Genomic DNA, 18,785 nt, shown 5'->3' with positions numbered 1-18,785 from the left:
GGGGGCGGAGCAAGGGCCCGTCTGTAACGGGCCCTAGTTTACTTAAGAGTCTTGTATTTAGTGAAAGCCAGTGTAGCATAGTGGTCAGGGCATTCAACTATTACTCTGAAGACCAAAGTATGAATCCCTGCTCAGCCATGGAAACACACTGGATGACCTTAGGCAAGTCATACATTCCCAACTTCAGTTGGAGGCAAAGGCAAACCTCCCTCTGAACAAATCTTTGCCAAGAAAATGCTTAGGGTTGCCATAAGTCAGAAATGACTTGAAGTCACACCACAACATCATCTTATTTTTAGTATTGTACACATAGTGTACATGTAGAAAGTTTGCTTACCATATACAGTAAGAATCAGCTCTGAGATAACAGAATTGGAGAGGTTAAATCACCCACATAGGCAGACGCACACACCTTCTAATACATGAGAAGAAAGTTCTTCTATGTGAGCATGTTGGGAGGGTCAACAGTTTCTTCAGCTGTAGCCTCCATCCTCCTTGGAGTTACTCTGAAGAGCTTCATGAGCAAAGGTTTTATGCACACCACTTCAATTCCAGCCCATCATCTTATATAAAACCAACCAAGAAAATAAACTTGGATAGCCCTTTGTTCTTTTCTTGTTCTTAGTTATTGGTTGCATTTTAACTGTACAAACTTAATGCCATGGTGTACTTGAACAAAAGCAGTGTTGTCAAGACTCTTGAAAGACCTCAGTCGTTTGTTTTAATCCTTTTTTAAAGAAGTAGCAAAAGATTAACACCAGCTGTTTTGGAAGTTTATATTTTCTATTATTAGAGTTAATAAATAACATCAGTGAGCTTGCTGCTGTACTGGAAGCAGTAGTTAACTGAAACAGAAGCATTAAGAAGACCTTGTCTTTAAGAGAAAATCATGAAGCTCAATAGGAAATAATATGAACCTTAGGAGAAATGTTCCAAAATCAACATTATTCACAATAGGCCCATGCTGTTGTTTCTCCTTTCCTAGTAAGAAATCATTTTAACTTTAAATAATCACATTGAGAGGAAAACATTGAACAAAGATCTGTATATTTTGTCAGGTGCCTGAAATGTTTAACTGACCAATGTTGCCTCCTGAATTAGTCAGTTTGCTCGTTTATGAAGTTTCTGTATTGCTCCATATCAAAGCTCTCTGAGGAATGTATAATTTAAAAATATGAAACACATTCAGGAATAAATATCTGATACTCAGATCACAGGATAAGAGGAAAACCCTTCTTGGCGAGCTGGTGATAGTAAGAGAGAAAACTTGGCCAGAATGGCAAATAAGCTGTTCATAAACTATATTAACTGGATAAGCTTGTTGAACTGACTGTGAAAAGCTGTGGCTTGAAAACAAGTAGGAAAATTTCAGGACAAGGAGTTCCATAAATGGGGTGTTCCCACCATCAAGAGTAGGTTCAGAGGCCATCTGTCGTATTGCAGACAACCAGGTACTCACATAAGAGGCTTCTAACTCTGTACTTGTAAGTGAGGGAAGAGATATGGAAAGAAGTGTTCTTTCCAATAGATAGCATTTTGGATTAGAGATATGACTACAGTATTCATTTCCATGCATGAAGTATGAGTTTCAAGAGCTCATAACCTTTTTCTCAAAGAAATGATAAACATTTGATTTGGATTTCCTGCATGGCAGAATGGGGTTTGGACTGGATGGCCCTTGCGGTCTCTTCCAACTCTATGATTCTATGATTAGGTTCCACAAATTTGCCCTTTAATTTGATGTGTAAATATTTTAGTTCCTCTTTCTCCCAGATTTTTCTTAATCTCAAGATTTTCAGTGGAATTTATAAAGTATTTTGAGAATTTTGGAAGACGGCTATCAACAAATGAGCCAAACAAAATTATTATCCATCCCTTCCCTAGGACTTTACTGTAGAATTCCCATCGTCTCTTGTTAGGGCGTGGAAAGACGCACTGTGTCCACCACGACCACCTACAGAGTTGAACCACGTCAACAGGATGCCAGGGAGAAGGAATCTGAAGAGATGTCTGCAAAGGTATTCAGGCCAAGAAGGAAAATATCCCTTCACCACTGCAAACGGACTTAAGCTCCTGGCTTGAGAAATAACGACAAGAGCACTTCAAGCCTTCACTCTACACGAGGGCTTTAATAAATAAGTTACTTTAATAAATAAGTTACTTTGCCAACCAAACAACCATAACAACAAAAACAGAGAGGCAGTTACTCTAACACCAACTGTCATAACTGAGGACCTTATCACACATGAGGGGGGGTTGCATCTCAGATCCGCAGTCACTCCTGTTCTAGCAATGCAAAGCGTGATGCTTTTCCACACCAGATCCAGAGTCACTCCTCTCTAGCAATTTGGACTGAGGTTAAAACGTCATGTTTTTCCACACCTGGTTGCCTTTCTGTTGTCCTTCCGAAGTGAAGGGGAAGAGAAGCAGTTCGCTTCCAAGTAAGTCACGTGATGCGGAATCAAGCAAAGGGGAGTGAGTGCACATTGTATTACCACACCAGAGGATACTGTGAGGGGTCAACGATTCGAATCAGCACCCTTGGGCATGCTCAGTGGGGCTCTGGCCTCCTTCCCTGCCCCCTCCTTAGCTGTCATTCTTCATCAGGCTCTAGGAGAAGGCAGGGGATGATGGGATAGCTTGCTGGGGGTTGCTGGGGCCAGGATCAGGATGCAGAAGCAGTCAGGGGATGATGGGATAGGTGGCTGGGAATTGCTGGGGCCAGGATCAGGATGCAGGAGCAGTCAGGGGATAATGGGATAGGTGGCTGGGGATTGCTGGGGCCAGGATCAGGATGCAGGAGCAGTCAGGGGATGATGGGATAGGTGGCTGGGGATTGCTGGGGCCAGGATAGGATGCAGGAGCTATTCGGGGATGATGATGGAATAGGTGGCTGGGTGGTTCCTGGGGCAGGATGCAGGAGCCAGCAGGGGATGATGGGTTAGGTGGCAGAGGAGGCGAGATGGGGATGCAGGAGCAGTCAGGGGATGATGGGTTGGTGTCAGGGGGAAGGAGAGGAGCAGATGGGGGTCTAGGAAAAGGCAGGGATGCTGGGATTGGTGGAAGGAGGGGAGCAGATGGGGGTCTAGGAGAAGGCAGGGATGATGGGATTGGTGGGAGGCTGAAGGAGTGGAGCAGATTGGGGTCTAGGAGAAGGCAGGGATGATGGGATTGTTGGAAGGAGGGGAGCAGATGGGGTCTAGGAGAAGGCAGGGATGATGGCATTGGTGGAAGGAGGGGAGCAGATGGGGTCTAGGAGAAGGCAGGGATGATGGGATTGGTGGGAGGCTGAAGGAGTGGAGCAGATTGGGGTCTAGGAGGACGCAGGGGTGCAGGAGATGATGGGATCGTCTGGTTGGCAGAGAGGAGGAGATGGCATGAAGGAGGAGGGGAATGACGGAGCAGGACACAGGGGCCAAGGGGGGTGTGGCGGCATCGGAGTGCTTTTCCACACCAGACCGAATCGCAGTGCAATCGAAGGCAGCCTGGAAGCGAATTCTCTGAAGCCACTTTTTTTTCATTTTAACCAAAATGAGGGGTGACTTCAGAAATGCTGCTGAAGCAATTCGCAAGGGGCTCCCATAGAAATCAATGGTGTCTAAAACAGTCTCTTTATGAGGTGAAACTGCATTGTTGGAAGTGCAATCACTTCGAAAGTGAGCTGGAACTGAGCTACAAAACCACCCAAAAAGCTCCGTGTGATATACTCCATTCACACACTCTCAGAAGGACTGACAGCATCAACATTCCATAATGCAATTGTCAACTGCCACTGGAACTGTAATAGGTTCTGCTACAGCTCTGTCTTGTGGTCACATACATGTTATTTCCTAACATTCTCTTCATTATTATCTTCTCCAAGGGAGGAAAATACATTTTCTTTCGCGTTGCTTTTAGAAGCTAAGTCCTTTTACAAATTACTTTGCTATTATGTTGGTCCAAGTTATCTTTTAATTAATCATTGATTCGTTTTGATGTTGTAATTAATTGCTCGTATAATATTTCTGGTTTAATTTTGTATGATAAACTTCATCAAATTTGAAAGTGCCATACCAAAATCTCATAAAACACACACACACACGCTTCTTGAACTAAGAAGTTGTACAGACCAGCTAAAAGGGCTGGCGTTGGGATGGAATGGTGGCATGGTGACTGCATGCCGCATGCCCCAACTCCACCCCCAAAGTGGCATGACGCTGCCCGCCTGACCAGCTGGTGGGCAGCGGCATGACACTTCTTCAGTGCAGCATTTAGACACACTGCGCTGAAGAAATGGGGAAGAGCTGCGTAGTAGTTGTGGCAGCGGCGGCAGCAAGGGTGACCTTTTGCCAGGTAAAAAAAAGCGGCATTTTGCCACTTCATTTTGGCCTGGAAAAATGCTGGATTGGGGCCACAGCATGCAGTTGCCACGGCCCCAATCCAGCATACAAAGGGGCAGCGGCAGCCCGCTCTTTTGAGGCAGTCTATTTCACCTCTAAGTTTCATTAGCACTTCTCCAACTCATTACTTATTGTATACAACAGTTCGTGCATTCTCTTAGCTTGTTGGATTCGAAGGAAGATAGTTGAGTGCCATTAGCCTATTGTACTCCAAATTATTTGATGACATCCCCATGTATCTCCATATTGATGTTAAAAATTACAATGGGCTTAATAAAACCTTGTCACCCTTCACTGGAAAGCATCTGTGGGACAAAAGTGAAGTCCCTGTAGTGCCACTTTTCCAACAAGAGAGAGCAGACCTATTGCAATGCAAAGAGCTGCCATGGTTTTGCAGTTTCTATAGTCAGATGATTCTTTAACCTTGCTTACTCATTCCTTTGCTTTAGTGATCAGCACATTTTAAAGCACAAAATGACTTTTAGTGATTTACCTGTAGTGCAATGTTGATATTCCTTATGTGATGCAGTGTTATCACTCACAAGATAGCACAGCTGGCAGATAAGCATAATTGAAGTTGTTTTAGGTCAGGGCCAAAGAACATAGGAGGGAAGCATAAGGAATCATTGTGTTTTATATAGGGATTTAATGAAATAAACTTTGCAGGTACACAGTTTCAGTTATAAAACTCTCTTGTTGTGGCCAAATGACTCTGGATGAGGCAACGAGTACCAGTAGAGTTGCCAAGGCAGGACTATCCCAGGCTCTGAAGAATTCAGGGACAAAACTGAGACTTACAGATGTCACAGGTGGCTGGCTCTGCTGATGTCTGAAAGAGCAGCCTCTGTTGATGTTGTTAAGCATGAATCAGTAAACATCAACCACAGAGGCACACATTATAAGTTTGCCAATAATCTAATGACAATAATCTTTGCCAATAATAATAATACTTTATTATTATTTAACAATTCAATAATATATTATTTAATAATTTATAATTTATTTTAAGGATGTGTTAACAACATCAACAACAGCAAATTTAATAATTATCATACTTTGTCAATAATCTAATGACAGGAAATTATATGTTTAACTCTAGTGGATTTTATTCTCTGTTCTGGAGACCTGTCATGTAAGATGCATGTTCTACAGCTGCCTAGATGTATCCAGAATGCATATGACTGTGTATGTGTGTGTTTATTCATCTCTATTCTGCAACTGCCACTTTGGGTATAGCATGGTTTTGATTCAGAGGAGAAGAAAGTAGAAGCCAAAATGTCTTGCTATTTTTTAAAAAAAACATTAACATACTCTTATGATATCTTGGACATCAAAATGTTCTTCCTGGTCTTTATAGATGCTGCAATGGCTACATTTTGCACTCTGCCATAGGATTTAACATCCTATATAACATTAGTTTAAGTTTGTTTTCTTGAGTAACATCACTTCCTGAAACATGTTTGAATGCATCAGCCTTCCAGAACCTTGTTGTAAGCTTTATTTGCTTATCAAATGAAAGTGCACCCTTGAGACATATGGGATGGGGGAGAACTATAAAACAGAAATAATGTATTTATCTTGTTTACTTAGTTCAAACTACCTCAAAATGTCTGGTTAAAAAAAGAAAGCATTTCCTCTAAGCTTATTATAAACATAACTCTTAGTACAGTCTGTCTAGATAAAGCACAATTCACTCTTAAATTCTGTAAACATCTTATAAATGTTGTATTGGCTTTTTTAAAATATATATATATATATATATATATATATATATATATATATATATATATACACACACACTTGTATACATATACAAGACTGAACAATTAATAGTCAGGGAAAGGGGCACAGAATACATTGTGTCAGATTTGTATATTCAGAAGAATTGTGCTTGAAGCATTATGAGGAACTATGCAGACTCTATGGACCTTATCATCCTAGATGAATCCCGTGCAAAAAGGAGATTTAAAAGTAGAAAAAAACCCTACAAATGCAAGATGTTTTTCAGATAATGTTTCTTCCAAAGAACAATAATGTGAAAATAAAGTGAATGGAAAGTCCACAAAAATGATACCTTTTTACTTTCGGGAACTTCTGAACATAAAAAAGTGTTGTTTTTGTCAATTTTCAGTTTCGTTTTATTTTCACATTATTGTTCTTTGGTGCAAACATATCTGAAAAACTTTCTTCATTTGTGTGTTTTTTTCTACTTTTAAAATCCCATTTCTGCTTGGGATTCATCTAGTGTGATAAGGTCCATTGTGACATTTGATCTGTGGTTGCTATTTTATGCATTTAAGTCATCGTTAAGTGTTGTCAGATAGTGAAGACCATGAAGACTCAGTCATAGTCATTCACTGATGACAGGACAGGAGATTGGAACCTCACCACTCCATGGCTGTTGGGCCTTTTAAAACAGACCTAGCATTGTTTCAGTTGCCAAAAACAATTGGTGTAATGGTTGCATTTAATTTAGGAGTCTGGAGCTAGAGGAATTTAGGACAGGCCACCATAGACCCCATCAACATGTGGTTACTTGGGCCATCGAACAAATGCTGCTGTACTAAATACCTGCAGTAGTGTGCGTTCAAAGAAAAGTATCAAGATCTATCTACCTATCTATCTATTGAATCTCAAAATGGGATTCCAGGTGGCTTACAATAATTTAAAAAGGATACAACTAAAGCACTTATTACAAAAGTTAAAAAGATTTAAATACTACTACTATTAAAACATAACCGTTAAAAACACAACATAAATATAGGAGGCAAACTCATTCTCCAACATATGGGCAGCTCAGTCCATCAAAAGGGGCTGTTCCTGTAAAACATGGCATGCTGCTTATTGTGTAAATGCAATTCTCATACTTCTGAAAGCTGTACTTATATCCTGTGTAAATGATTGCAACAATAAGACCCCATAGCATGAACATGCTAACTAGGAGAAAAGAGAACAGTGTAGAGAAGATGGCAGTAATAATTCTTGGCTTTTCTTCTAGGGTTCCCTAGCATTTTATTTCCTGGGCAATTAAATATGCTCCAGAGCAGGAGTGAGCAACTCTGACAAGGATGTGAGCCATTTTTTAGCCCCTCAGCTGGCTGCACTGCCCCCCTTTTTTTGTCAAAATTTTAGCTAAACACTGCAAGCAGAATTGTTTTCCATTTGCTATTTCCATTTTTTAAAAGGTGTTTTAATGAATCTGAAATGTTGGGAGGTTTTTTTTAGTAAATTGCCATTCCTAGAAGCCTTGTCATTTTCTGGGATTCCTCCCCTCCCACACACACACATACTGGGGGTCAGGGTCACAAAAAGGGGTTTAGAGGTATGGTTGTTCTCCATGGCCTGAGTTTTTCCCAGTTCTGATCACACACACTATTCTCTGTGAAAAATTGTTTGAAATTCATATAAGGATGACAGAGATAGGCAAAAAGGCCATACATATTTTCTCATTGTTTAGTTCTTAGTATCTAACAAGAATGTTAGCTTTTTAGCTGATGAATTTTCAAGTCTAGTTATTTGATAAACTGGGGTGAGAATGAATATTGACCAGTGTGCCTGGTTTCATGGTGCCGAGAATACTATTTTTAACAGGTAGTGATACATTTTTTTCTTCTAGATTTCATTTCTGGCCTCAGCTTACATAAGTCAGCAACTCTCAGAGGAAGGTTGTTCAGCTTTGGGCTCAGTTACACACTACCTCTACCTTTGCCAGTTCAGCTGGATGCTCATTCAGGTTAGTGAATGTATTTTTTTCCTATTTGCACTCATTCACCTCTCTCTCTCTCTCTCCCTTTTGTATCAGCTACTTTGAGAAATATTTCTCTTCCCCACTCTAAAAAAGCAGCATAAATTACATTGTATTAATAAATATTACTAAACCCACACATTTGAGAAAGGTCCCCAAAAGTTTCTAAAGCAATGCCACAATTTGGAGGAATTTTATCTTAATAACAGAACAACCTCCATTTCATTTCATTTATTTATTGGATTTATATCCTACCTTTCCCCCAAAATGGGATTCAATTAAATATTCAGTAGGAATTTATCCACTAATATAAATTTATTTATAGACATGTCTCAACAGCGTAGGAACTCCTGTTCCTATCATACCATTTTGTATATTCATCCATTTTTAGGATCTTCCCTTGTATAGAGCCTTCATATGGATATATGGTAATGTCACATTAATTAATGTTGCAGTGAACAAATTCAATGCCAGTCTTAGGAATGTGCACCCCACCTCCTCACCAACATCACATGAAAGATTTTCCCCGTAGCTAAATGACTAAACTGAGGATATCATACTTTGGAAATATCATGAGATCATATATGGCCATATTGCAAATAGACTTATTCAATCTAAGAAGCCATGGCCTGGGTATGGCAAACCTGAGCATGGCTATTGATGACCAGGGCTTGCAGAGTCTCTTATTCATAGGATTGCCGTGCATCAAATCCAATGTGATAGCAATAATAACAGCCAAAGTTCCCCCGACTATGTATTGTATTTGCAAATTCATGTTTGAAGGACAGGCCACATTTGAGACATACACCACAAATATAATCTTTACATAAAAAGTGTGGATTAATTCTGTTTTCAGATTAACCAAATTGATCTGGGGGGGGGTGTTGCTGTTGTTGTTTTTACTAACTGGTGCATGCTCATCCATTAAAAAATGGTAATAAAATATATTAGAGTTGCTATTCATTATAATTATATAGTTTCAGTGAGTCATAGAATCACAGCAAAAATCCAAAAGAAGGAAACTTACTATTGCCATAGAATAATTATGTTTACATAACTAAACTGATTAGTTCTCATAATATATCATGAAATAATAAATCTAAATAAAATATGATTTACAACCTTTGTGGCTGACTGTCAAAACAACTACCTAATTCATGCCCTTGAAACTCTTTTCATGGCCTTCATCTCTCTCTGCCTGATTTTTCCCCCTGTCCACTGTTCTAAAATTGCCCTGCCAAAATCAGTTATCTATTGCCTTCTCTTGGCCCATAATCTTGTCACTTGTTTAGCAGAGGGTAATATTATCTTCCCAATAGACAAATTTGCATTGTTACACAATGTTTAACTCAGACATGGTATGGAAGTGACCCATGGTTCAGGAGTCTCAGAAAAGTTGTTGCATAAAAACATGAAATGGATTTTTAATGCCTACAGTGACAAAATGTTTACATTTGGGTGTATATGCATACAGATGTGTGCATGCACGCACACACACACACACCATACACTACAGCTGTTCCTATTTGACAGATATAGTCCCAGTCTTCTTTTCCCCTGCTATCCCAATTTATCTCGCCTCCTTCACCTCCTTTTTTGTTGCTGTTTTGTTTTGTTTTTTGTGCCTCCAAGTAGTTTCCAACCTATGGTGACCTTAAGGTGAATCTACCTCTATTAACTCAGCAGGAATCATAGACTCATACAGTTGGAAGAGACCACAAGGGCCATCCAGTCCAACCCCCCTACCATGCAGAAACTCTCAATCAAAGCATACCCAACAGATGGCCATCCAGTCTCTGTTTAAAGACTTCCAAGTAGGAAGACTCCTCCTATATCTCCTATATCCTTCTATATCCTCCTATATCTCCATAGGAGGTAGAGGAAAGGAAGGGGCACAGTCTTGGCCATAGGTTTAGGCAAAAGCAAACAGATACAGCCTTTTCTAACCTGTGTGTTTCCTCATTAATATTTTTTGTTATTTTAACCACAGTCTGATGTTGCTTGGCCACATCATCAATCATCATCATCATCATCATCTACTTATATCCCACCTTTCTCCCAATATAGGGATGCAAAGCAGCGTGTTCTGATTCTCTTCTCTAACACTCACACCAAATTGCCTGTTTTGTACTGATGTACATAGAATCATAGAGTTGGAAGAGACCACAAGGCTCATCCAGTCCATCCCCTGGCCATGCAGGAACTCTCAATCAAAGCATACCTGACAGATGGCCATCCAGCCTCTGTTTACAGACTTCCAAGGAGGGAGACTCCACCACTCTCTGAGGGAGAGTGTTACACAGTTGAACAGCCCTGATGATGATAATTCAGTCCTTTTGGATTAAAATAATACTTAGATGCACTGTTGGGGTGCATGCAAAGAAATATGCTCCTTGCTTCTGAGAGAAGGATAATTTGGAGGCCAAACATTTCCTCTTATACTAGGTTGTGTTTCACTTTGGGTCTCTATATGTAGAGCATTGTGCAGGATCCATTATTTTTGTTTTGCTGATCTATCTGTGAAACTGGCACAGGGGGCAATTCCCTATGTTCAGCCTCAGGATTTGTTCCAAAGGGGTACTCTACTTCTCATCTTTTCAAAATAGCAGCTGCATTGCTAATTAGTAAGAAACGCATCAAGATATAGGGGCTGTACAGATGGGCGGCAGGGTGCCTCCCCTTTTGCCCAGATTGGTGCCGCAGCAGCCACATGAAGTGGCATCGATCCACTCCCTCTAGGGAGCAAAAAGAAGCTGTGCATGATGTGTGTCACCATGACATGTGCCGTGTGGATGGGCGCACACCAAGATGGTGCCTGGGTGATGCAGTGAGGGCTCGGAAAATCGAACACTCTACACTCACTGTGTGTATAGGCTAGCACAAAGTGCCGGTCTGTACAGCCTCATAAAGAAGGACTGGGAAGTAGATTAAGAACATATAGAAGATCAAAGACACTAATGCAGGTAAAATTTTAAGCTAGGTTAAAAGCAGCAGAGATCATTCTGAATTCTGGTTTTTCTTTCAGGTTTGTTTTTTGATGACTGAATACATTTCCTCTTATACTCTACACAATTTGCTCTACATGTAACTGTCGAAAAATGCTACAGTTTTTAAAGATCCAATGTAATCTGAAAAGGAGCCTGAAATAAGTTTCATTCTAAAACACAGCACTCAAATGAAATAAATATACATTTTTGAAGCTTTACGTTAGCAACTAATTATTTCTTGTGTTTTCCCAAATACAAGAGAAACCTCTGCACGAGTTCTTCCATCCAGCAGTCAGGAAACTGGCTGTACCTTTTTGTCTCCATACAACTGGTTATTATTACACCATAGCAACAGGAAAGGATTTGCTAAAATTAGATTTTCTGTTTGTGTTTGATCTATTTAATTTTGGAATACTGGGAGATGAGAGAAGTATAGTGATCAAGATAAAAAGCAACACTTCACAGGAAATGGCAGATGGGCCAAGCTCACACCAAGTTTTGCAAGGTCTAGCCTAGTCCGTATATCATTCCTATGTGATAAGAGATAATAAGATAGGCAAAACAAATACAGAAAAGGGTAAGGACACAGAGTACCAGTTCTTAGAAAATGATCTGAGTTTCATGACTAAAATGACTTGTTCTGAGAGATGGAATTAATGGGATCATGGCTCCTTGAATAAACACAATAGCATAAATAAATTCCAGGGTTCATCCATCTAGAGCTGGAGCCTGGCCTAGTTTTGCCTACAAGGCCACAAAACTAGGCACTCTCTGCCAAACATATTTTAATAACACATAAAGGAAATAACATGGCACATTACAGAATAGTTGAAAGGGAGAGAAAGCTAAGGAGCTGGTTGTCATTAAATGACACCCCAGAAAATTATTTTATAAAAAAGGACCCACAGTAGCTCTTGCCACCAAAGGACTACTCCCCTCAAAAAAAAAGAGAGCTTTTTTGATGCCCTTCCCAACTTCATAATCTGCAAATGGGCAGGCATAAAATCAAACTGAATTTACACCTTATATATATTGAAGTAAGATGTGATTGGAGATGCTTTATGGGATAGAACATCAGAAATCTGTTTCCCAATAAGAAAGAGGCAATTGCATATGTGTGTAACTTGGGAACATCAGACAAATAAATCTAATGCCTTAACACAAACATTTCCTTACAAAAGAAGTGTGTTATATTCAGATAATACAAAAAACTTTTTTCCGCACACTGTCTTAATATTCTTTGAGGGAAAGTGAGAAATAAATAAATAAATAAATATAGAATACTATTGTGTCTGTATGAGCTAGCATGGTGTAATGGTTTGAGCATTGGACTAGGACCCTAGAGACCAGGGTTCAAATCCCCACTTGGCCATTGGGTGAGCTTGAGCAACTCACACTTTCTCAGCCTGAAGCGGTGGCAATCGGAAGCCCCTCCAAATAAATATTTCCAAGAAAACCCGATGATAGGGTTGCCATAAGTCAGAAATGACTTTGAAGGTAGATAACAGGATTATATCTTTCCTCAGTCTTCTCTTCTCTAGGCCAAACATACCCATTTTCCTCAGCTTTTCTTCACAAGATTCTCCCCCCCCCACACACACACACACTATAAAGTCAAATCCCTTCCATTTTGTCTACCATAATTTCCATAAATCTTTTTTTTTTAGTTCCCTCAAGCTGATTATAAACTTGGATTATCAAACTTTAAACCCTAGCAAAGATTTTTTTTAAAAATAGTATTGTTTCAGCACTAAAAATAAAATGTAGTTACCGTAAATGTTGCAGTCAACTAATACATGTTTCTGAGAATTTATTTTGCAAGATTGTTTATGGTTCATATCAGATGTATTGATCAACAATTTTTCCATTTTTCTCTAGGCTGTTAATTTCTGGTACATTCTGGTGATGAATGATGAACACACAGATCGGCGCTATCTAATGTTCTTTCTCCTGGGTTGGGGTCTTCCAGCTTTTGTTGTGATTTTACTTTTAATTATCCTACGTGGAATCTACCATCATAATCTGTCACAGATCTACGGCCTGGTGTACAATGATCTGTAAGTATATATATTGTGTGTGTGGTGGGGGCAGGGATTCAATTATAGCTTTACCTGTGGTTTAGAGTGCAACTTGCTACAAGCTGGAACTCCTGAGTTGAGTGAACTACACTTCCTATCACTCTAACCACTGAGGCCAGTGATCATAGTGGTTGGAGATACTTAATGCTTAGAGTTGTGGTCCCATACATTTGGAGGGCACTATACTGGAAAGATCGGAAAGATTCACATTGCTTACAAAGCGGTTATACTGACATAACTCACCTACAGGGTTTTAGCCAAAGACAGAACACATCTACTTTCTGAACACAATATATGACAATCATGATAATTTTGGTCAAAAATAAATGTACACAAATCCATGGGCATATTTGAAAAAAACACACAACTAAAAAATTGTACACTTGAAAAAAGTGCACAGCTGCTGTATTAGAGAAGCTATATATTAGAAAAAAATTACAGAATTTCTGATAAATTTATGGGCAGGAAGAAAACTGTTTAAAAATAAATGAAAAGAAGAGTAATGAATTTTGATTTCCCTAAAAGTGATTAAGACACCTTTCATTTGATCTATCTTTTTAAGATATTGCCTGCATCTCCAGCTATATAGGTCAACAAAAGGGAGAAATATGACAGATATCTTATGTACTAAAAGGGAATTATAGATTTTTTGTGTACTACACATAGTTCATTTTTGATTTTAAAAAAAAACAGTACTTCTTTCACATTTATTTTAGAGACTTTGCATCATCTTATTTATTCTGTAAGCTGCCAACAGCTCTTATTTTCAAAACCACAGCAGGTAGATTTATTTAAACCACAAACAGTCTGACGAGTTAGGACTGGAAATGAAACAAATTGGCCATTTAAAAAAAAGTCCTTCATGCTGAAAAAGGAAGTTTTGAAAAAACTTTGAACAGCTCACCACAATTACCTGTCATGCTATGTGTTTTAGTGCAGCAGTAATTTTGGTTTTACCATAAAAATAAAAGTAATGAATTTTATAAGTTCATTGAAAAGGAACAAGCAATGTTCAAAACAGTTAACTTTCAAAAAGGTTAGTTAGGATAAGAATGATTTGTTTTTTCTTCATGGTCTTTGTGACTCACATGTTTGGATTATCTGTGCCTGTACAGTGCATTGTTCAGAACCAACAGTTGTATAAGCCTTTTGCTGGTAGCTCCACTGAACCTCAGCTCTTTGCTGCCCAACCCAGGAAATAAAGAGACCAGACACAGAAAATGGGTTTGGAAAGGGCCAGTTTATTAAATTACCTTTTTACTGTTATCTTAGAAAAACTGCAACTAAAGGGGAGGGGGATTGGTTAGCATGGGAGAAGCTACAGCAGCTGATCCCTTCCTCAGACCTCCTCTACAGCTCCCCCAAGGCAATACCCCCCAAGCCCCAAGGGTAACCCAAAAGCTGGGTTATTCCCATATCAGGAAGACCAACCAGAAAGTTCCTCCCCCAAGCCCCAAGGCTTAAAGAGTGGGTTTATCCTTCAGGCCAGCCTCAAGAGAAGCCTCTTTCTCTGCCTTCCCCTGTCCCAGGACCTAAAGAGGCAGTTGCAGAAACCTCCCTTTCACCAAAGTGGTGACCTAGGTGCTCAGTGAACTCAAAATCTCTCCCCCCTCAATCAGCCACAGAAAAGGATCAAGTGTCAACTTAGCCCCTATCCCCCACTAGGCTAGATAAAACATCCCAAATCTCTTGTTGCAGACCTCCCAAGAAAATAAAACTCCCTAAATCAGATAAATTAACATGGTCAGCTGTGTAGCGCTCTGGTCGCTGAAAAATACAATTTCAGGATGTGGCAAATAGTGGCCCAAACCATGTTACAAGGCATTCAGAATTTCCCTATTGGCTCTACACCTAGCCCTATCCAACAAGTGAGGGTTGCCCTCTCCTTTCTAAACTTGACGAGGAAGCATGGCAGACCACACAATCTCAACCAGTAACCATTGAACTTTGATGGCCTTAAAATCACGAACTGCTTGGAGAATCAAGACCTTGCCTTTAAGCAACCCCAAATCATTACCACCCAAATGTATAACAGCAGCATGGGGAGGAGGCCCACTGCACTCCTCAAACAATAGCCGCAACAAGCCATGCCAACGAGGGCCTCTTTTACCATGCCACACTAACATAGCACCATCACTCAACCCAAGGTATGCTCCAGAGTGGCTCATACGAGCCTGATGGGCCGCCCAGTACACAATGCTGTGACCATAGATCATCACATGATGCTTTGCCAGCCACAACCTGGAATCTGTAAAACAGAACATAACAGGTTAATAAACTAGCCTTTGAACATAACTGAAATAGGCAGATGACTTCAATGTCCAATCCACTTGATGCCATGCTGAAACCAGCTGCAGAGGCTATGGAGACAGCACCAATATTTATTTTTCATTTATTTATATGAAAGGAATGAGTAGCGAATTTACATCTGCTAAGGCCAAAGAAGATAAGAGCCTTGCAGGTGACTGCCCAAAATTGATATTTAGTGAGGGGAGAAAAGTCAGAATGAACAAATAACAGACCAGGCTTGACACCCCTGGCATGTATGAAACTTTGGAGTGCCCTAACAGGGCAAAGCTCTGTCTCACTACACATTTCAAGCAATAACATGTTTCCTCTACAATGTTGATCAGTCTTAGATGATCTGATGGTCAAAACCACAATGTTAGAACAAAATTGCAAATCTCTGAACTCCAGTGCCTTTCCAGACTTCTCCATTTTAGAATCACCACCAATTCACCAATTTGCAGTGTGCCGAAAAAGGTCCTCAGAGCTGCTGCATGAAAACAACAAAACCTCATATGTTGTGAGACAAACCTCCAGCCAAACTAGAGCTAAGCCTCTCAGAATATCCGGTGACAGGAGTGAACGAACATCAGCTGTAGCCCCCATTCCCTTGACCAGCCTTCCAGCATCTTCTAAATCTGGAAATCACCTATGTTCCCCTGGAAGCTGTGTGCCTTCCTCCAAAACGCCAAAGCGGACAGCCTGTCCCTAATAGACTGGGGAGATAAACCTTTGCCGTGAAGAAACACACAATATTGCAATAACTATGAGTTTCAAAGTTGCTCATGGTGGAATGGAAATTGTTGCTGTCAGGGACTGGGACAGCTTTAATGCCTGCTCATATAGGAGAGCCTTTAGGCACAACTCCCTATTTTTATGTGCTTGCCGTGTAAATGCCTTGCATTGAGTACAATATGGCATTCACCAAGGTACAATAAGCAGTGTGACTGACTATCATAGTCAGGAGGTTTAGCTCCACAATCCTCACACTTCTTAAACGAAGATGAAATGGCCGTTGCCAAGGGAAAAGGAGAAAATGTAAGCCTAGTCCATTGCTGAGAAGATTTTTTTTTAATTTTATTTTTCTTATTTCATTGTATGGACTCTTAAAATTGTTTTTATTGATGGTGTTTTAATATTGTCAATTTTTAAAAACTGAAACCTGTTTTAAAGTTTTGCTGTAAGCTGCCTTAAGTTCCAGTTCTGGGAGAAAAGTAGACTATGGCAGGTTACAGACCACCATTTCAGACGTCCTCAGGACGTCCCAGTTTGAAAAGGGGGTGTCTCTTCTAGACGCCCCAACTCCTATTACGGACAGAGTCCGTAACAAATGGCAGTGGCCATTCCATACGGAAACCGCCATTTTGACGTAGCGGACACTGTGCATTCGCACGTCGCACCCCAGAAGTGATGCCGGAAGTGCGCGACTAGCGCCTTGCGACGTCTTTTCTGGGGCCCAGGAAGGAGCGCGATTTTTTGAAGGAGCGGTTTGGCCGCTGCGGCTCCCGGACGCTGCAAGCGGCAGCGGCGGGAGACCACCGCAATCCAGCTGTATGTAACGCACCTATAAATCAAATAAATAAGATCAGGAGAGCAGTCATTCTTAGCCCTCACATTTAATAGTAAGAAATGGAAGAGGGGTAAGAAGGAGGGGGAGTTGAGTTTAAGGGAGGATTCTGGTGAATCTAGAAATGTAGAAAAGAGAAGGGAAACATTTGGATCAATCTTCAATGATGGAGTAGGAAAAGAGAACCACTTATGATTAGTCAAAGGAAATAGTGAATGAAAGTCTAGACAGAATATAGATGACAAGGATTATATTGTCTGCTGATAGACAGATAGATAGGTAGGTAGGTAGATAGATAGATAGATAGATAGATAGATAGATAGATAGATAATTAGATTTCTTTCCTGCCTTTTTGTCTGTTGCCCCCAAGGAATCTATCCGTGGAACAAACAACAACAAAGGGGCTTACAAAATTGTAAGAATAAAATCAGTGGGGAAAATGTAAAATTTGGTCTTATTGCCAAGGGCCTCTAACAAGAAAGTAATATTGGGAATTGAGATATAAAACATTTATAACTTGTTTGGAGGCAACAGACCTTAAAACAAAACAAACCCCTTCACCATCCTCTAATATAAACAGGTATGTAAAACAACAATCTAATCATTTATTTCTTGGAGCAAGACAAGCATGTAAACCCACTGCCTACACTTATAGCTGTCAAATCAGAAGATTTCTGTTGAATATCTGCCTTGTCTCATTAACAGAATCATTTAAGCAGTCTGGAGGGCCCTAGACCTTTTGTTCTGGGCATCTTTAACATCCATACCAAAGTCCCTTTTCTGGTAAAGCTCAAAACTTCGTTAACACATTGGAACCTATGGATCTGTCCTTAGTTCCCATTTAAATAGTGTTTAATATGGAAAACTAGGGACTGTTGTGCACTGGACAATAGACAGGTGGTCTATGGGTGAAGGAACTTTTTATGATTTATTTGTAATATCCTTGTATCTTATGAAAGAGATTTATGTGACCTTAGACTGAGTGAGGAAGTAACACCATGGTAGGGCCTCTACTTTGCATGCAAAAGACTCAGCTTCAGTACTCATTGCCATTCTCATACTAAGCTGGGAAAGAGAAAAACCTACCTGAAGCCCTGAAAGCCACTCCAGTTTAGACAATATTGAACAACATGGACTACTGGTCTGTCTTTATAAGTGCAGCTTCTGTTCCAAGGCAGCCTTTATTCATGAGGGAGTATTGATGATGAAGCTGTTAGGTAACTATAAAGCACAGATATCAGAAAAGCTGGGTGAGATCCAACAGAACATGGCTTAGAGCTCTTTTGAGAACCTTTTCCATGACAATATTGGCAGCAAAGAAATATTATTTGACTGACAGTATAGCCCCTGGAGAATGCTATGTGGCAGATCTGTTCTAGTTGGTTAGGAGATTTGTGTAGCCTCCTATTAATGAATGTATGAAATTATCAAAGGCATGCTGTGACTTACTTGCAAAGCATTTTGAGAACAAACTCATTTCCGTCCCCTCAGATGTCATGTTAGTTCCTGAATCTGTAACGGGAGTCCACTTAACCATTGCCAATTGCAATGCATAGAGGAAGTTCACTTTATTTCACCTGAAGACCATGTGAGGTGCTTGGAGAGAAGCTCAATGTGCTGTCTCACCCCTTACCTTTTTCTTTTCTTTTGCATACATACACCATTACATTTGTTTGCAGAGCTATACCCCTCTCCCTTCTTTTAAAGGGGAATAATTTGATTTATTTCTTAGTCATGTGAATT

At 40.1% G+C, this 18,785-nt stretch overlaps 1 protein-coding gene across 1 annotated transcript in view; it reads left to right on the top strand.

Moving 5' to 3' along the window:
* ADGRV1 (adhesion G protein-coupled receptor V1) overlaps positions 1–18,785 on the top strand; it is a 384,090-nt gene that overhangs the window by 282,235 nt on the left and 83,070 nt on the right. Inside the window, 2 exon segments of the mRNA XM_042447787.1 lie at positions 7,996–8,112; positions 12,990–13,168. Coding sequence (XP_042303721.1) covers positions 7,996–8,112; positions 12,990–13,168 — 296 coding nt within the window.

The sequence above is a fragment of the Sceloporus undulatus genome, chromosome 2 (assembly GCF_019175285.1).
Source record: "Sceloporus undulatus isolate JIND9_A2432 ecotype Alabama chromosome 2, SceUnd_v1.1, whole genome shotgun sequence".
NCBI lineage: Eukaryota > Metazoa > Chordata > Lepidosauria > Squamata > Phrynosomatidae > Sceloporus > Sceloporus undulatus.
The sequence above is the reverse complement of the archived record's forward strand: the minus strand, read 5'-3'. Positions and strand labels throughout refer to the sequence as shown.